This window comes from Anopheles stephensi, chromosome 2 (genome assembly GCF_013141755.1).
Source record: "Anopheles stephensi strain Indian chromosome 2, UCI_ANSTEP_V1.0, whole genome shotgun sequence".
NCBI lineage: Eukaryota > Metazoa > Arthropoda > Insecta > Diptera > Culicidae > Anopheles > Anopheles stephensi.
In genome coordinates this window covers 17,455,158-17,473,429 of record NC_050202.1, presented here as the reverse complement: position 1 = coordinate 17,473,429, position 18,272 = coordinate 17,455,158, and the positions used below count along the sequence as shown (strand labels likewise).

At 40.0% G+C, this 18,272-nt stretch overlaps 1 protein-coding gene across 6 annotated transcripts in view; it reads right to left on the bottom strand.

Moving 5' to 3' along the window:
* LOC118507266 (SOX domain-containing protein dichaete) overlaps positions 1–18,272 on the bottom strand; it is a 210,875-nt gene that overhangs the window by 39,140 nt on the left and 153,463 nt on the right. Inside the window, exon 1 of one of the 6 annotated variants that reach the window (XM_036045560.1) lies at positions 11,483–12,597. The exons of 3 other annotated variants lie outside the window; for them this stretch is intronic. In XM_036045560.1, the coding sequence (XP_035901453.1) occupies positions 11,483–11,520 (38 nt within the window). In that variant the 5' untranslated portion in view covers positions 11,521–12,597. Of the gene's footprint in view, positions 1–11,482; positions 12,598–18,272 lie in introns of those variants that run through there. 2 more of the 6 variants (XM_036045561.1, XM_036045562.1) reach the window with 2 other exon arrangements.

The following is an 18,272-nucleotide window of genomic DNA, read 5'->3' as shown; positions in this document are numbered from 1 at the left end:
GCTTGTCATTGTACGTGGCAGGCTTATTGATGATAAAATCATCAAAGTTGACCGACAGCCGTTGGGTCGGTCTCTGTTCTTTCCAATCTGTTTCTTTTTTGTTGTTACCTCCCTTTGCTGGCCGTTTTGTATTAGCCCCCCCTTTTCGAGGACCCAGTTCCGCCAGGTCTTTGTCGGCCAGTGAGTAATGTGTCAATTAAGGTTATATTTAGGCGAGCAAAGCGGGCGGACCGGGGACGCGAAAAGGCACTCGAAAATGCGACCACAACGGCGATCACGCGAATATGCATACATTTCGTTGATGTCGCCCATCGGTCGTCAGGAATCGGGCCAGGTCGAACAGTTTCGAAGTTCCCGTCGCTTTGCGGTCGCCTATTGTACTTGCTCGAGTACGAATGGTGAGGCCGTCCGTTTGTTTGCTTGCGGCGATCGGAGATCGTCCACCAATTGATCACGGTGTTGAATAGTCGCATTAGCAAAAAAGGATCTCCAATAATCGGCCAATAGACTTGCCCGGAGCGCGATTCTTTTTTCCGTTGAATAGCTCAAGCAAAGGGGGGGGGGGTTGTCTTTTGTTGGTTGGGCAGGGGGAGGTTATGCGATTGGGAACCAGGATCCTTGCAAACTATCCTGTCCAACTTGGCTAACAAGCGCACCGGAGATTCGATCGTATGCAATCGGAGGAGATTAGATTGAGATATTAATGATGATTGTGATCTTGCTTAGAGGCTCGTTAGTGAATGAAAGTAATGGGATAAAAAATGGATAGCTTTTAAGCAGTATGTATGCAACGAATCTGATATCCAGCTCTTTATGAACACCAACATATAGCGTTTGCTGCACAAACCTTGTATCATGCAGCCTTGTACATCAGCTAAAGCAGTTATTACTTAAAGGTTTCTTCGTACTATGAACTCAATCCTGACATTTCATTGTAATCGTTGTCCAAGCCAATTCAGTTTGGTAACGCTCGGCCTAACAAAATATCAGATAGCTCGAGCTGATGGAAACTGATGCTAATTGAAGTAACTAAAAATCAGAATTACCCATCAACTTCGACGATGGGGATCACCTGAATTAATTTGAATGATTAAGCGACAAGAAGCCTGCTTTCTCCAATTCTTCAAAGTTCACATCAGATCTGACCAGAGTTCTTCAAATTGAGACGAATAGCATGGGTAGCGCAAAGAACCCAAAGATCTTGATCTGATGGCACCATCATCATAGAAAATTGACACTCATCTAAACATTTATGGAAACTATCCAAAAGCACCTGCTCATAAACGGGACATAAGGACAAATCCAACATGTAAGGTTGAGGCTTTACAAGTACTTCAAATCGGTATCGGCAGTACCAAATCGGACTCTGTAGTGAACAGAAGAGGAATGCATATTACATGGAGGAATATACAGTCCATAATGCCTATCGGATGTATTCGTCTTCAGTTATAAGCTCCACACAAAGTCTAGCTATCCTGGACAAGTTTGATTGTACCTAGAGATTAGTAGAGGAGACGATGCAGCTGAAATGATATCATATACTGAAGATCGTTTAACGACTCTAAGATCTTAAGAATAGACAAGAGCAGAATATGTTTTGGTAGTCCTCAAATCTCATTCTCAGTACCAATAAACTTGGAAGAAATTTTCCATCGCCTTCTAAACCAAACTGGTCCTTACTGTATCTTGTCTATATCATAATGTCGGCGTCGGAACTATCACTACTACGCACACTCCTACAAACCAACCTCCAGCACAACAAGTGTTGCGCAACAAGAAAATGTCCCATGCTGCACGTCAATTTTCGGTAAAGACAATGAAATTCCTCAAGCCAAAACAGAAATTCCACCGACTCAGCAACGGCAACACAAAACAAAATCCCAACCCCCAATCCCATCGGGACACTATTCGCTCGCTATTGCTTCGACAATTCATCCATTTTCATTAAATCTCTGTCTCAATAGAGTGGCCGTAGCAGCAAAAAAGAAAACCTCCCCCCGATCGGCAATAATGAGGGCGAGGACGATTCGAGTTCGAGGAAAAGCGCCAGTGAGTCGCCCGTACCCTCGTGTCACAGGTTGACAGGTTTTTCCCGACACGGGAACAGGCGTGTTTCCCGGGTGCGGTGGATCGGTTTTTTTTGTGCCCGTGGCCCATTGTCGCCATTGTTGTGTCGCCCGTGTGCCGTCGCCGGTCGCCTTCCCCGGGCTGAATGGCTGTTGTTTTGTGTTCCATTGGAAAATTGAAATGAAATAATGAACTGAATCCTAATGAAAAGCCAATGCAGAGTGGGTGAACGCTGAGGGTTGGGGGTGGTTCAAAACCCTTACGGTGGTTGTGATGCAGGTTTCGGTTTCCCTGACGTCGGCCCCTAACGAGTGGCGCGGTGTGCTTCCGTCGGTGCCTGTTACCCGGTGTTGCCCGACGGATGCTGGATTGTTGGCACGATTATTATGCTTGGCACCGTGTGTTTTATGCGTCCCAGACAAGGATGGTATTGTTCGATCACTTTTTTGGCTTTTATTTCACCGACTCGGGACACACACACGTAATGCTTCGGCGATACTGTTTGCAGTCGAATTGTGTTGTGTTCAACAATATTGATGGCTTTGTGAATGTGTGTGTGTGGGCGTTGTTTTTTACGTGCAATTGAGAGTAATTTAAACCGAGCATGGAAGAATTTGTCTGTCGAGACGAGAAGGGATTGTTACTAAGGTGAGCTAAGCTACACTGAACCGATTTGCAATTTGAACGATTTGATTTGCTCCAGAGGACTTTAACTACGACTACGACTATGAAAACTAACTAGACAATGTTAGGACTTAAATTCTGAATGTGACTAAATTATTGTGCAAGTTTAATCATGTAAATTCCTATATAAATCTTGACCTTAAAGAACAGTTCAATCCATATATCAAGTGTCTCTACATGCAGAGTATTAGATTCACCAATCTTAGGTAGGCCGGACATGTTATGAGCATAGCACCGGACGACCCTTTTAGCATAGCACGTGAAGTCCTTTTAGGCGTTCTACATAGACAGAGGAAGCATGGTAGGCCCAAATGGAGGTGAAGTGATGGTGTTGATGCATCCGACTGAACGGACGGGATATTGACAGACGACGGCTCTAAACCGTGAGCGGTATCGAGGATGAAGCGTCCAATTAGTAACTGTATAAGTTAGTATTTTTCGATTTTCATCTCATTTTTAACAGTTTAAAATTGAAGTGTTTTTACCTAGTCATCAAGAGTTGTGCAGAATAAAACACAATAATGTCTTGGAGAACTTCATAACCAATTTTAGAGATTTCTTTAGCTTCTTCTTCCGTGACACTACAGCCTCGAAAGGTCTCGGCCAGCCATTGCTGGCTTTCTGTGACTTGATTTTACCCGTACCTGGCTAGTCAGTCCTTGGATGCTGTCTGGATGCGATTTGAACTCTGGTCCTGTGATGAGAATACCGGCGCTCCCGTCGCTTCGGCTACCAGACCTCTTCGAGACCTCTAGCTTACTTGGTTCAAACAGGGACTGTACGAAAATATCTCATAGTCAATAATCGCTTGCCAGTCCGACCAAGCATGGACAGTAGAATCTTTCTGTTAGTCATTTATAATATTGAATCCCAAATCACCATCTGTTCAACTCTATACAAGCAAGATTTTTCTAATAAAAAATCATGTTTCTAGAGAGAACTCGATGAAGAAAACATTTTTTATTTTATTTATAAAATAATTTTATAACAGTTTTTTTGGCATTTTTGAAGTGCTCTGGTTACCAAAGATCCTATATTGTTCCATTATGCCATCCTATATTGTCTAGTAAGCCAGAAATGACAGGCATGGCCTAAGAGGACGTTAGACCTAGATGGAAGAAGTCTAGAAGAGATTATAAAACTACCAACCTATCGTAATTGATCTCAAGAGTCCTGTCAAATAATTCAAGATTTTGTCGTAATTGATCCCAAGAATCCTGTCAAGACCAGCACTTGTCATCCTACACCCAAGGATATTTTGAGCTTAGTAGACCCTTTTCACTGTTGTTTTACATTTTTTTAACTCATCTTGAAACAATCTCATTATAATAAACAAGCGTAGAAGTATGGCGAATCAACACATAATATGACATAAAGTGTAACACTGCAAAGCAAACGTTCACTGTGAGCCCCAAGACCTGTGTCAATTGCTTACAAAGTAGTTTCTTATAAGAAACCACTCCCCTTGGCAGGCACTTTCCTCACTCGCATTAGCCCCATTATAAGTTAATGATTTATCGCTTTCATGTATGATTGAAATAAGTCAGCTTATTCAGCCCGCCCCGAATAGACAAACGTATGCTACACCCAACCGTTGTCCACCCGGCTTCACGATAACGAGCATAAAAGAGACTGCATTTCCATTCACCAGCAAAGTACACACACACACACTCATACAAAAAAAGGAAAAACTGGAAAAGCATCTTTTCACGTACAATTTATAGCTTTAATTAGTAACTTCTCGACGCTCGACGCTCCCTCTAACACCCTCTCCTACACACCAGGTATCCCGGGTATCGTACCATGGTTGCCACCCCTAAATAATAATGCGTCATAATGCTCCACTCAATGCGACATAATCTTTTCAGCAAACACAAACAAACGTTCACCACAAGGTTCTTCGCTTCTTCGCCGGGCTTAACACCCGCCCCGAAAAAAAAGGCATCCCAGGAGTAGCATTTTCCGAACTGCTCCCCCTCTTCAACGCTTTCCCGGCGATTCGTCTGAAGAAGTGGTGGCATTTTTCCTTAGACAGTTCCCCATTTTTATGCCACTGAAACCGGCTCGGTGAACGTTTGGAACGGGAAAGTAAGTGAAAAAGACGAAATATTATTACATTCATCATAGCAAAACGCACCAGCTGCCGGTTGGCCGGGCATTTGCCCCCAAATGATACCAGTGCACACCAGCACTGGATTGGTGGGTGAGTGGGACGATAATTGGAGAATTATGGTATCATAAGCGACGTTTTCCGTCACGAGGCTTGTTTCCCACAGCCCTCGTGACGCCTCGTCTCTCAAAGCTTGCTCAAGAATTGGTGGCCACTTGGCACTGCTTCTACCATCGCCTGTGAGCTCCTCTCGCTCCTTTTTGTACATTTGTGTGCAGCAGCGGTACCTTCCAATTCAATGCGAGCCCGAAATGGCAGAAGCGACGAAATGTTACGAAAAATGCTCAATGTCACCGAAGAAAAGAGCTGCTGCTGTCGGCGATCCGAGGCGGCCGGGCCGGGGCGAAGAGTTTTATTTAATGATGTTTGTCGAGTGCGGGATTCGAGTTTGGGGCGAGTTTTTATGAAAGCGAAACTGTGCTGTGCTTTTTAGCTACGTTCTATGCACCGGTTTCACCCTCTTGCAGTTTAATTGCTTCTTCTATTTTTTCGTCTCCTTTTAACAATATTTAATGACAAACAATGTCACACAAATGGACAATTTTCAAGTGTGATGATGGTGGTTTCTTCTTTGTTAGATTTTTAGATTTCAATATGAGATTTTTATAAAAATATATGAATACTTTCTTCTCCTACTTATTTCTCTCTTTAACCTTGAAGTGGCTTGGCTTGCCATAGACCGGACAAAGCCGGACTACTTAAGCATTGGTATAACTTTGGTCTCATTTTCATGATGTGTGTTGGTCATATCTTCATGAGTATGACAGCTCAGAATACTCAGATACTCAGAATTTATATCTGAATTCATACAATAATAGAATAGTTTTTCAAACTTTTAAACTAAATCGTACAAAAAAGTAGACCTGTTATACATGGACACCATAACCTCAAATTTACGATTTTAACATAAAAGCTTGTCTTATTATATAAAACAATGAAGCGGCCAAGTGGAAGATGCGACAGAAGCGCTGATCTTCTCACGACAAGACCGACGTTCAAATCCCATCCAGACTGCCTCCCTGTACACAGGACAGCCTATCCAGTAACGAGTAAAATCCTGTATTAACTAAAAGATGCTTTGTTTATATTTCTAGATCACCGCCATTTGGAACAGTCAAAAAAGTTCGAAATATAAACAAATCTTAGACACTACGGCGTCAAGCCGAAATACTAAAAATAAAAATAAAAATAAATAAATGAATCTTAAGCAGTCAAATAAAATGTCTAAATTTCCCTTTAAAAAATCTATTAAATTCGACTGTGTGCCTGTGACAGTGAGGTTTGTTTAGAGATCTAGCAACATTTCAGTCGCAACATGTCAACGGACACTGTCTAAGGACACTATTTTTGTTCTATTTAAACGATCAAGATACTAGAATTTGAAATTGATTTCGTTTCGAACACGTTGAATCATTTTAAAGGCAGTCCTTACATTATCGAACATTTTATATAAAGAGGACATATTTATAAGATTTGCATTTAAAAAAGGTATCTTTCTTACCGAGAGTAATAAATAAAAGAAAATATAAAAAAGATTTTTCACACAAAGACATACATGACATAAGGCGAAGAAAAATCTCTGATTTTAGATAATGACAACTTACAGAAGGCGCCGGTGACAGAAGCGATAGAGGCACAGATCGTCACACGGCAAAACCACGAATCAAATCCCATTCAGATTGGTCCCCCCGTATGCAGGACTGATTTTCCAGCTACGGATGTAAAACCAGGTCAAGGATAGCCAGAACTTGGCAGGCCGATACCTTTTAGGGTCGTTGTACCAAAGAAGAAGGGATGGAAGAATACAACAAAATAAACCAAAATAAAGCTAAATACCAAAATAAAATCAGGAAAATTCAAAATCAAACAATAAATTTAACAGTTAAACACAAACACAAAAATCTACTTGAAAAAGAAGTACAAAATAAAGCAGACAAAAACGAAACGAAAAACATGGAGGAGATTCTGATGAAACATATTATCCGTCTAAAAGCACATAAATTACTGAAAATAATATTTCAACAAAAAAGACGGTCCTAGCCAGCCCTAGAACAGGGTAGCAAAGTTCAAGTGATTGATTCATTGTGTTGATACAATTAGCGAAACTTTCCTATCCCGAGCGTAACGTCGCCATTACCGCGTAACGATGCAAAGCACCGTACCGCTGTCCAATGTATCTGTCACTTTACTTTTATTAATTTAACAACCACAAAAAAAAACTTGGCTACACTTTTCCAGCCACTCAAAGCCCAAAGCAAGCAATTCTATCAAACCGGAAAGATATTTTTACCCATTGTTCCTCAACAACAGGCGGCCCCAATACAATGCGACCGAACACAATTAGCGAAAGGACACGGTGACCGCAGATTTGAATAAGTTTCACTTTCATTATGCAAAAAAGGGTTCTTCCCGTCCTTTTCCGGAGCGAGCCAGCTTCCCCGACGCTGGTCCTTAGAAATTAGACGAACGTTCTAATTGAATAATACTGTCGCGGTGCGTTTTGGGCGACAATCGGCCCAAAAGCTGACGGCCATCTTGGCGACCTCCTTCGTGAAGGAGGCACGTTTTTGACCAACTTTTGCCGTCAAAAAAAAAGGTGATATCGCCGACGGTTATTACGTGGACACGTGCACGGCACGTTGGCCCACTTGCCCGAAAACTGCTCGCCTCCATCGGTCACCAAGCCTTCACCTCCCACCAAACCTCCCGATGGTTCGGATGGTTAATCCTCAACCAACTTCACTTTGCACGCAAGTTCCGTTCAAGTTGTAAAGGTGCACTATAAACTGGTCGGTAGAGGGTCCCCCGCGAGGGATATCGTATATGGAACAGGGAGTGTGAACAACTTATGGATAGCAGCACACACACATTCATTTGCTAATACGATTCAAATGTTTAACATATTTATTACGCTCATGCTTCCCTATTCTTCCCTTCGCTTCTTTTTTACATTTTTTGGTTCCTTGCGAGAGGCACTCCTGGCTGCTCGAGAAAGCATACGGTTCCGATTAAATAATTTGCTTCCCTTAACAAACCCCTGCTCCGGCTGATGTGCTGCGTATGCTTCTGGGAGGGTGCGCTTTCACGCTGTGCGTTCGTTTGCGTACGAGCGCAGTAAGGAAGTGGATTTTGCCGACGGCTATTTGGTGTTTGGTGGGATGCCAGTCAGAAAGTGTTTCTCTTGCAGCGGTTGTGTAGGGAACCGATTTGTGTTTCGAACACAGAACTTATCGAGGTATTGTGAAGAAAATTTGAAGGAACATGTGCACATGTGCAGCCGAAGATGGACAGAACTTCAATGACTTATTCTGGTTGAAATACAAATACAAACTACAGGTGGCAAGGAGATGTCTGATTCTGACAGAAATTTGAACTCTATTATTCAGGTGCAAATTACTACAGTTGTCGAAAGTAAAGCAATCGATTGCATGTTAAGCTTGCTGAGTACAGTTTTTATGTAAAAAGTTTAATTTATAAAGAAGATGAATAGGAAAAACAATAAATAAGAGAGATATAATCAGACATAAAATCAAGCAAATTGAGATTAAAAACATTAACTAACGATTTTCTATGACTATCTATCGATCGAAATCAGTTTGAGTTTGTAGCAGTATTTGTAAGAGTAGATTAATAAGAAGTTATATTAGTAGAAGAAGTATTATAGATATTAGAATTAGGGGTAGTACTAGTAAAAAGGCTTATAAATTATATCATTTTATCGCTTGTTTGTTCTTTGATTTTTAGAGGATGGAAGTATTCAACTATTTTTTAGAAAAGTAAAGTTTTTAAGGTTCTCATCAGTTTGTCAACTCTATATATAGAGAAGAAGCCTTTTTGCTTCGGTCAGTGCCCTTTCGCAATGATCTGTCTTTTTGCGTATGTAAAGTCTAAATCACATCGATCTAATTTTATTTTAACTTCGAGGTAATAATACTGTAGAACGACGATTTATGTTTAATTTGTTCATTTCCTAATTTTTCTGTAAAGTTTAACCTTCCATTCCCTTAAAATTGTACAATCAAAGGCAAAGAAGAAACTTATGCTTTAATCTGTCCTGTTGTTACCTTAGCTTGGTTGATATTTTGTTTCTGCTGGGACAATTTTATTTGAGTTCTCGTTTATTTAAGCATTTTTTTATATTTTATTATCTTTTTTTTATGCACTTCCAATATTATTTTTAGTAAGAAATGTTTAAATAAGACCTATTAACCTATTTAAATAAGACTATATTAACCTACTGTATTATTTTGTTTGTTTGTGTGTTGTTCTGTGGAGCTGTCCAGTGGCCGAGGCGATAGCGACGCCGGTCTACACGTGGCATAGCCGGAGTTCAAATCCCATCCAATGACCGCCTACCCGTACGCAGGACTGTGACTATTCAACTCTGTGGTATCATAAAGTCTATTAAGCCAGAAATGGCAGGCCGAGACCTTTTGAGGCTGTAGTGCCAAAGAAGAAGGTTTTATGTAGATTTTTTTTTTTATAATGTTCATTTTATTTTTTTTTATAATGTGACATTTGCCAACTTAATTATGTTTGCACTGATTCTTCGAATCAATACGGCTCGGTCATCTCTCGTGAATACTTCGAAGTTTGTACTAGCACAAATTAGCAGCAAATATTATCAATACCATCACTGCGGCTTTGTATCGTAAGATCTTTAAATTTGAGAAGATGAATCCTCATCTCTTTTTCCATAGAAGGAACAGAATAATAATTGAAGCCTTAGGATAATTGTTGGAACGTGTATAAGAAACGGTCGTCCATGATTTAAAGAAAAACCCGTGATTGGAGTGCAAAATAAATTTAATATAAATAAAATAAAATAATCAGCAGAAGAGTAGCAGCAAAAGGAGTTCAAAATTTAGATATATTACAAAGAGTTCAGTTCAAAAAAATCAAGACACATTTACAAGTACCCACCCATAATGGAAATGTGTATCAATTTCTCTCATCACGCAAGCCCCTTTCTTCCTCCTCTCAAAACTATTGACATTTGTCATGTTATTTTTATTCTTCCTGCTTGAATCAACCCCCCCCCTCCTCCCCCCCCTTCATCACTCCAAACAATGTAAAAAACAGCTAAATTATACAAAGTAAAGGCATCCACGGACACTGATGCCATTCGCCAGCTCCGTCTGTCCAAGAGCTGTGGAGCCAGACAGATAATGCAATCACGCACGCACAACGCGTTTTTGAAGTGAAGACTTACTGTTTATTATTCTTTCATCAGCATTGTGGTTCGCTTTTGACTCTCGGCATTGAAGACGAAATATCGTTCGTGCCGGGGGTTTTTTTTTTCTTCGCGACGTCTTCTGCCGCTATTTAAATAGCTCCCCCGCCCCGCATCTTCCCTCCAAGACTTTCACCCCATCTCAGTAACCTTCCATTCGTGAGGAGCGCGTGCTGATGAAACATTCGACATGTCCGATTTTGGGGGTGGGGAATAAGAAAAACACACACACCGAGACACAACTCCCCCCTTTTGGAATCACTCACTCACGGCTCACGACGGATCAACTTCATCAACACTCGAGTGTCACTCGGGAAAATGGGAATCAAAAGCTATCATCAAGCCACGGTCAAACAACGGCGCTACAGTTGAGTGTGGGGGTGGGGGCCTCCGTTCTCAACACTGTACAAACACTAGAGAAGAAATCGGTTTTTGCGGTATCTTCGGAACGATTGTGCAGCGTTCAACAAGGTACACCCCACGCGGGAACGAGTGAAGGATTTTTCCAAGCATCTGAAGTTGGGCCGTGCTATCTCTTCATCATTATCGTCGGTTTTCAACACCAGCGCGGCCGAGATTAAGACCCGTTCGAGGGACGGTTCGAATTCGACAGAGGAAAATTGGTTGCAGCGTGGATAAATATTGGTCAGAAGGCTTTTTCTGAGGCTCATCGGTCGTTACAGATGAAGATATCTTAAAGTCGTTAGGCAATGAAAGATTGGTTTGGGAAATATTTCATTTAAATCAGGAAAACTAAGTTAAAAAGCTAATACATTTAAATGATTGATGTATTGATGATTTAAATGTATTGATTAAAGTAATACATTTTGAGCATTAAAAATATTTTAATGATTATTTAAAGTATTTCTTGAGCTAGTATCAAAATATGAAATAAAAGTCCTAAAGCACACCTTCACTTTGCCATAACAATATGTCATTATCACCTCAACGCTAATAGCTAATAAAAATAGCACTAGAATATTATGTTTGCTCAATCAAATTTGTATAATCGTATAAAAATACACTCAACCTTCAGGGCACAATATAGATCGCAACCATTTTGCTGTTGTGTTTGGTGGGTCAAATAATATTTACCTTCTTCATTATCATACATCAAGGAGAGGAATTTAAATTTTGTTTGCTAAAGGCTCCATACTTTTAAGCCTTTTTTTGTGCTTCATATCATTATATAAAGATCTGTTACATTTAAAAATTAATTTAAATTGATGTTTATGCTAATTTCCCAAGCTTGTTTATGCCTCTTTTATTGCCACAATCAATGTCACCTAGCAACGAGTCACAAATTTGCATCTGTTACTGTTACTTACTGCTGATTCATACGTGTGTATTGGTAAACATTTGTCATACATCATACTCACACTGGCAGCTTTGGTAACAAACAATCACATAAGAAGTTAATATGCTGCAACCGTAGCTAACGAATCTCTTCTTACTGCTTCTAAATTTTGAACACCTTTTCACTAACTTTTAATTTGAAATGAAGCGCATTTCTTCACAGTAAAACGTTTATTTTTTCTTGTTTTGGGTTTTCTCAATTATCGTTTGTTTTTTTTTTTCATCACACAAACACATCACAAAAAAAAAACTGTGTAATTTATTGTATCATGTGATACGTTCCCTTAAATTCGTTGTTACTTGCTACCCTTTAACACGTTCTGCAACAATTGCCACACACTTGAATGATTTGGATGATTGTGAATCACAATAGGAAAGAAGGACACACACACACTCACAGACATTCACACACGTCACCAACACTCACTTCCACCACTAACACACTCCTATTGTTTATCGTCGATAGTGGTGATCACCTGTGAGACGTCACCGTGTCCATCACTCGTAGGGAATCAATCGATTTGTCACCCGGAATTGTGACGTACTGCTGCGACACGGAGTTCCCTTCAGGAAGCATCAAAGCACACAAGAAAAAGAATTGAGCTTTGAACAACGTTCACAAATAAAAAAACAACAACAATCCAACCACAATCACGAGCAACTGATGTACAGTCCGAGAACTCGTCGTCACCCGGCATCCGTGCACGGTAGCCTGAACTCGCGATAAGGATTGTTGCCGACCCCGTTTTGTGCCTGGATGGAGCCAACCACGGTCAGGGACTCCCGGAGACCGACCGAACGGCCCTAGGAAACCGAGCCCAACGACCCTGCAAACCGTTGGCCCGAAGTCGAGATACGAGCCCGGGTTGGATTCTCTTTTTTTTGCCGCCTTTTTTTCGACTCGGTCGACTCACGAAACGGTTTGGAGCTTTCCGGTTGGGTTTTGGGGGTGATGACGGGGTGGAGGAAAAACCAGCTGCCCGTTGGAAGGAGATAGAGCGAACCGACTCGGCGAAGGTACGAAACCTGTTTTATTCCCTCAATCGCTCACCGGCAGCGATGGGCGACAGCGACTGAACTCAACGCGTGACCGTATGCGACAGGTGAGAGAAGCCATCATTGGTGACGACGGACGGGCAGGGAAAATGGAAGCGTGGGGGGAGGAGTGTATGGGGATGGTGGGAGAGAACAGTTCGTGAACGCGTGCGCTCACGCCCAGGGAACCCTTCGAAGGATTCCCGAGGACACTGAGGACATCGAGTCCGCAGGCCGTCGTCGGCGCATGTGCTGTCGAGGGGCGACCGAAACGCGTGCCGCATTGTTCCACACGCTACGATTGGCTTTCCCGGGAAAAAAGGTTTCGTTCAGTTTTCAACCTCCCCAAACCGAGCGGCACCCATCAGCATCGCAGAAGGCGTTGCGTCGCGTCTTTTGGCGCGAAGAGAAGGAGAACGAACGAACGAGAGAGAGCGAGCAAGTAAAGGAGAGCAAGCATACGAACAGTTTATTTAGGCGAGAAAGAGCACACAGTCCCTCTGTCAGTTGAAGCTTTCTTGAAGCGAAACACCACAGGCCGCGAAAAAAGTAGGGGAAAAGCGTTCCGTCAAGTTAAACAGCGGCAACAGTGCAATTTTGGGGCTCGAACTTTTAGCGTCAAATGACTCCGATATAGGGAACTGGAAAGGTTCCAGGATTGCCACCGGGAATGTGGCAATGCGGCTAGAATTAAAGGATTACACTTTCTGCATCACAACGGACTCAACTTCAAGGGTATATGACGGGTGTCGGTTTTTTTATTCTTCTTCTTTCTTCTACACCTACCAGATGACACGACAATCAATAACGTTTTTCATTACGGTTTGCATGTTCGAGGTCGATTTAGGCGGCAGTGTAACCTAAATTTAAACGAAATTGATAGTAGACTTGTTACACGTGTTTTGTAAAATGTCTAGCCTTTTTTTAATATCGATTTTTACCTTGGTTTGCTTCTTTATATCCGTCTTTCAACATTTATTTCGTTTTTTTCTATATTACTTTGTGAGAATTGAATGTTCTGGACTGCTTTTTGTTTTTATTTTTGCTTATGTAGTTGTTGTGATTTAAACATTGCTTTTGACATTTCTATAAGGTGTAATAAAGACTTTTTATTTTATTTTTATATTTCATTTTCTGCTTGCTCTGCTGCTTGCTCTAGCAACTTATGATTTCTTGATTCGTTTTGACTGTTGCCATCTCCATGTTCGACGTTCTTCTTTTTTATTATTATTTATTTATTTCCTGTTTTTTAAGTTTCCTGTTCTTTCGTCGTTTAAATTCTTATCGTTCGATTCATATTTTATTAAAGTTGAATAATTATTATTTGAATTGGGCAAGCACTACTAGGATTTTATTAATAATTGCCGAAGTGGATTCTTAGTAAGAAACTATCAGGAATCGGTTAATTGGTCAGGCTTCATGATTTGATATATTTCAAGGGGTATCATCAAGAATTCCATTTAATAATTATTTTTATTTTGAACGCTAAGCAACTTTAAACATTGGCTGCCTTAAACTATATTTAAGAAAGCTTAGACCCTTTCGAGCCTTTGCCAGGATATGGGATTTTCGTCGTCTAATAAATAACCAAGATGATCTCTTTTGCTCTATCAATATAATTTTTTTAATCCTTTTTCAGTAATCAGTATCACGTTTTTTTTGCTTGATTTAACACATATTTTCTTCTAGCTTTTATGATGAAAATGTTGAGGCATTTTTTCTTAAATATTTATTTTATCCTATTTTTCAATCTTTTTGCAGCTTCTTAACGAAGATAATTACTAGTGTTATTATTTGTTCCTTTATGCTAATATGATTATTCTTGTTTGATTCTTTTATGTGAATTTCTCAAAATTTTCTTCTTCTTTATTTTAAGTTTCTACTTCCTCTTTTTCATTTTCTGAAGCTTATTATACTGCTGTAATTTCTTTAGTTAAAGTTTTTTCTGTGTTTTTTTTCTTATTTTTAATTGCTTTATGCCAATATCCACTTTCCACAGTAATTAATTCTATACCACAGTTTTTTTTTCTACTCAAAAGTGCATTGTCAATGTTTACAAATTTTTCAAACTGTCATTAAGCCTTTACCCTCTACGTACAATGCGACGTACAGCGACCCTGCGCATTACCACCACGTGCGCAAAAAAAAGGGTTGGAAAATTGATGCACTTAAGGGTTGACTTTCGGTGTAAAGAATGAATGACACAATGCACGGGCTCAATATCGACGCGACGACACAACCGACACAAGCGTGGTTCATATGCAAATGTGAATGGTTAATTGTGGTTCAGTACGCGACGAGGCGAACGATTTAGACGAGGGAATAAAAGTAATAATTACAACAAAGCTGATAATAGGAGAAGAAAAAACTCGCTCTTGGAAATGGAAATGACAACCGTTTTTGTCACGTGTAGAAAAAGGGGAAGCAAAATGATATAAAAGCAAAAAAGGAAGAGTAGAAAGGATGAGCATAAGGACATGCATACAAAGACAGTTAAGGTTGGTTAAAGTTGATCCATTAATAAATTTAAAAGCAGCCTTCTTTGAACCATCACAAACTAAGGATGTATGTACTCCGTTGAATTAGAATCTTTTCTTTTTAGTCTCGTTTTATAAAACAATCTTTTCTTTTAATACTTTCATGCTTCTTCTTTTTCTCTCTCTTAAAATAAAGTAAAAAGCACCGGTTTATTCTTTCCTTTCTTCCATTATCTTCTTCGCATTGTCACCGGGCGTAGTACCAGTACCGAACCTAGCAGACAGAGACAACGGCCGGCGACAAAAGCCGAAGAAAAAGCATTCCCCATCCAGCCCGGTCCCATTCAAATAAAAAGCAATATGAGCACTTTCATTCAGCCCTGCTACCGAATAAAACGATAAAATGATGTGCTTTGTAGCAGAACTGCAGAACACCCGCTCTATCTGTCGTCCTGTGGCGTCGTAGAACTCCCCACTTCATGTCTCTGTGTTGGTTCATCAACACAGACGCACACAAAAAAACTGGCGACACCCTCGTGAAGACCCTCCCGAGCGTTGAGTGCAAAATCTCTTTCAAGCTTCTGGTGCGATGGGGGCGGAGGGTTTTCCCTCCCCTCCAGGCTGGTTTTCCCACCCCTCCCCCTTTCGGCGGTGCCTTGTATGTGTGGGGGTGGGCTTTGTTGCCTATTATCAGCCAAGCACTCAACTACTGCACAATGGCGAACGGAAACTTTTTCCGATTTTTCACTACAAAAATCACTTTCCCGACGTGCGCGACGTGGACGGTTTTCATTTTAGTTTATGGTGTTTTTGGGTGTTGCTGTTTTTTTTTTTCGATTTTTTTTCGTGTTTCATTTTCTTCATTTAAATTATGAGAAAAAAAACTGTGAATAAAAGACTAAAAAAGTAGAAAAATAATAAAACACAAAGATTTAAAATTAAGAAAAATAAGGAAAGAGAAATTTCAAAAAGGTAAGTGATTCAAATAAAAAGAATAAATTTAAAAAAAGTTATAGATAAACAAAGAAGTAGAGAATCACACAGAACACAGAAAATACCGCAATCCAAGGGGAAAAAATATTTAAAATATAAAAAAACAGATGAATTCATTAAAAAAAGGAGAAGTTATTTCAAAAATGATAAAAGATAATAACATACATACATGTAAAAGGAAGTGGATAATCTAAACCGTAAATGAAGAAAACCAAGATGACGGAATAATATAAAAAAACGAATACAATCAATTGAAGTATATAAAAAAAAAACAAAACATAGAGCTACAAATGAGGTAAAAGTGAAGAAGAACAAAGATAAAAAAATGATAATAATCATAAAAAAATAGTAAAAACTCCTTTTTATTCAAAAAGATTAAATAAAACATAGTGCTAAGGAAGTGTTGCATTTGTGGTAGAAATTGGAAATAAAATTTACATGTTAAACAATGAAGTAATGAAAAAAATTATATTGTGTAAAAAGTGTTTGTAAACAAAGTAAAATATACCATACAAAAATTGAACATTAAATCCTTATCCTTTCGTTTAACCCCGCTTCACACAAAGCACAATAATTCCAGCTTGAATTCGCTTCTACTCGCCAATATTGTTCCCCGCTTTCAATTACATTCCATACACCAAAACTGCTCAATGTGTTGTTTCGAAACAACAAGAACACAAGAAAATGCAAAAAAAACTCAAAACAGTCAAAAACTTGAATGGCACAAACCACAAAACAACACCCGACTTGTTCCTAACCGTTGTTATTATGGAGGCCGTAATGTTGGCGATGTCTGCGGTCTCTTCCACCCAGATATTGTAACACGGGAACTCACTTTCAACGGGGAGGGAAAAAAGGGCCGGGAAAAACACGAACGCGTGTGCCGTTTCACGAAAACCCGATGTTTTTAATTAATTAATTATTCATACACCACTTCAAACAGGCAGTTGGATGGCTTTTTTAAGGGAACGTTTTATCGCCGAACCAAAATGTCAACTGTCGAGTCGAGCCGTCCCTACGCGACCACACCGTACTGCTGTGCGCGCGGAACAGGGGTGCGAACATTTGCTGAAAACTTCGTCCAAGTGACCACCACTTTGAATTTCCCCGGACTTGAGGGAAAGAGGTAGCTCCTGGTAAATGGAAAATTCCTCCCGTGGTAATTAATTAAAAGCCACCAGAAGTCGGTGAGCAATAGTTCTCGGGAGGGAAAGTGATTCCTCAGCTACAGCTCCACGGGTGACAGTTTGCATTTCCAATGTGGCTGTACAGAATGTGGAACACACAATTGATTAGCTTTAAGTCGTTTACATTCATTTTTGTTTCGAATAAAGCATTAATAATGCGTGTACAACAGATGGATTCGTGGATGTGGAATGCTTTCTTCAGGATATCTTGACATTTTGTGCTGACAAGATTGATGAATGTCCAACTAAGGGTGTTATAAACAATTAATTAACATCTGAAAGATGTATTCACTTGGAAGACCGTGGATGCAAGATTTTTGAAATGTTCTGTGAAGGTGTTAAGATTTGATACTTTCTACATTAGCCGGTGAGGTCTGATGCCAGAATGGTAATGGGGACAATTTTTCCCATGGCAGGACTGTGACAGAACAGGACTTCTCATAACAGCGTATTCTTGTCTAGGGCTGGCTCCTCGACTTTGATCTAGTCGGGCAAGCTAGAAATGGCATTCCATAAACCCCTGGACTTGTAGCGAAAAACGAAGAAGAATTCTGGGGCATAAGGTTATGTTGTGTAAAGTCATCATCCAAACGGCTAACCAATTGAAATCGATAGTACATAAAGCAAAATTTATATTATTGTAAATACAAATTATAGCTTTAAAAGCCTGCTAATGATAATTCTCCACTTGCCAATTTGCACTGCACTGTGGTTGGATTTCGCTGCTGCGTCTGCAAATAATCCGTCAAGAATGAATTCTTATAAGAATCATTTTTCATACAGTACATGTACAACACGTAAAATCTTATCAGTCACCGATGCTCTGTGCCATGTCAAAAAGGCGAATGAGGTCTCAAAGACCCAAAGTCTCAATTAATTTTAAGCTCCAAGATTGGTCAAACTATTATGATGCCAAGAACGACACTAGAAGTTAATGATTGACAGGCATCATCAGGCTTTGGAGCTCTTTAAGACCTCATTCGCCTCTTATCTTCTAACTTCACGTCTATTGTTTCGCTTCACTTCACGTCACGATATTTAATTTCACTTCAATAAAAGATATCCTGATC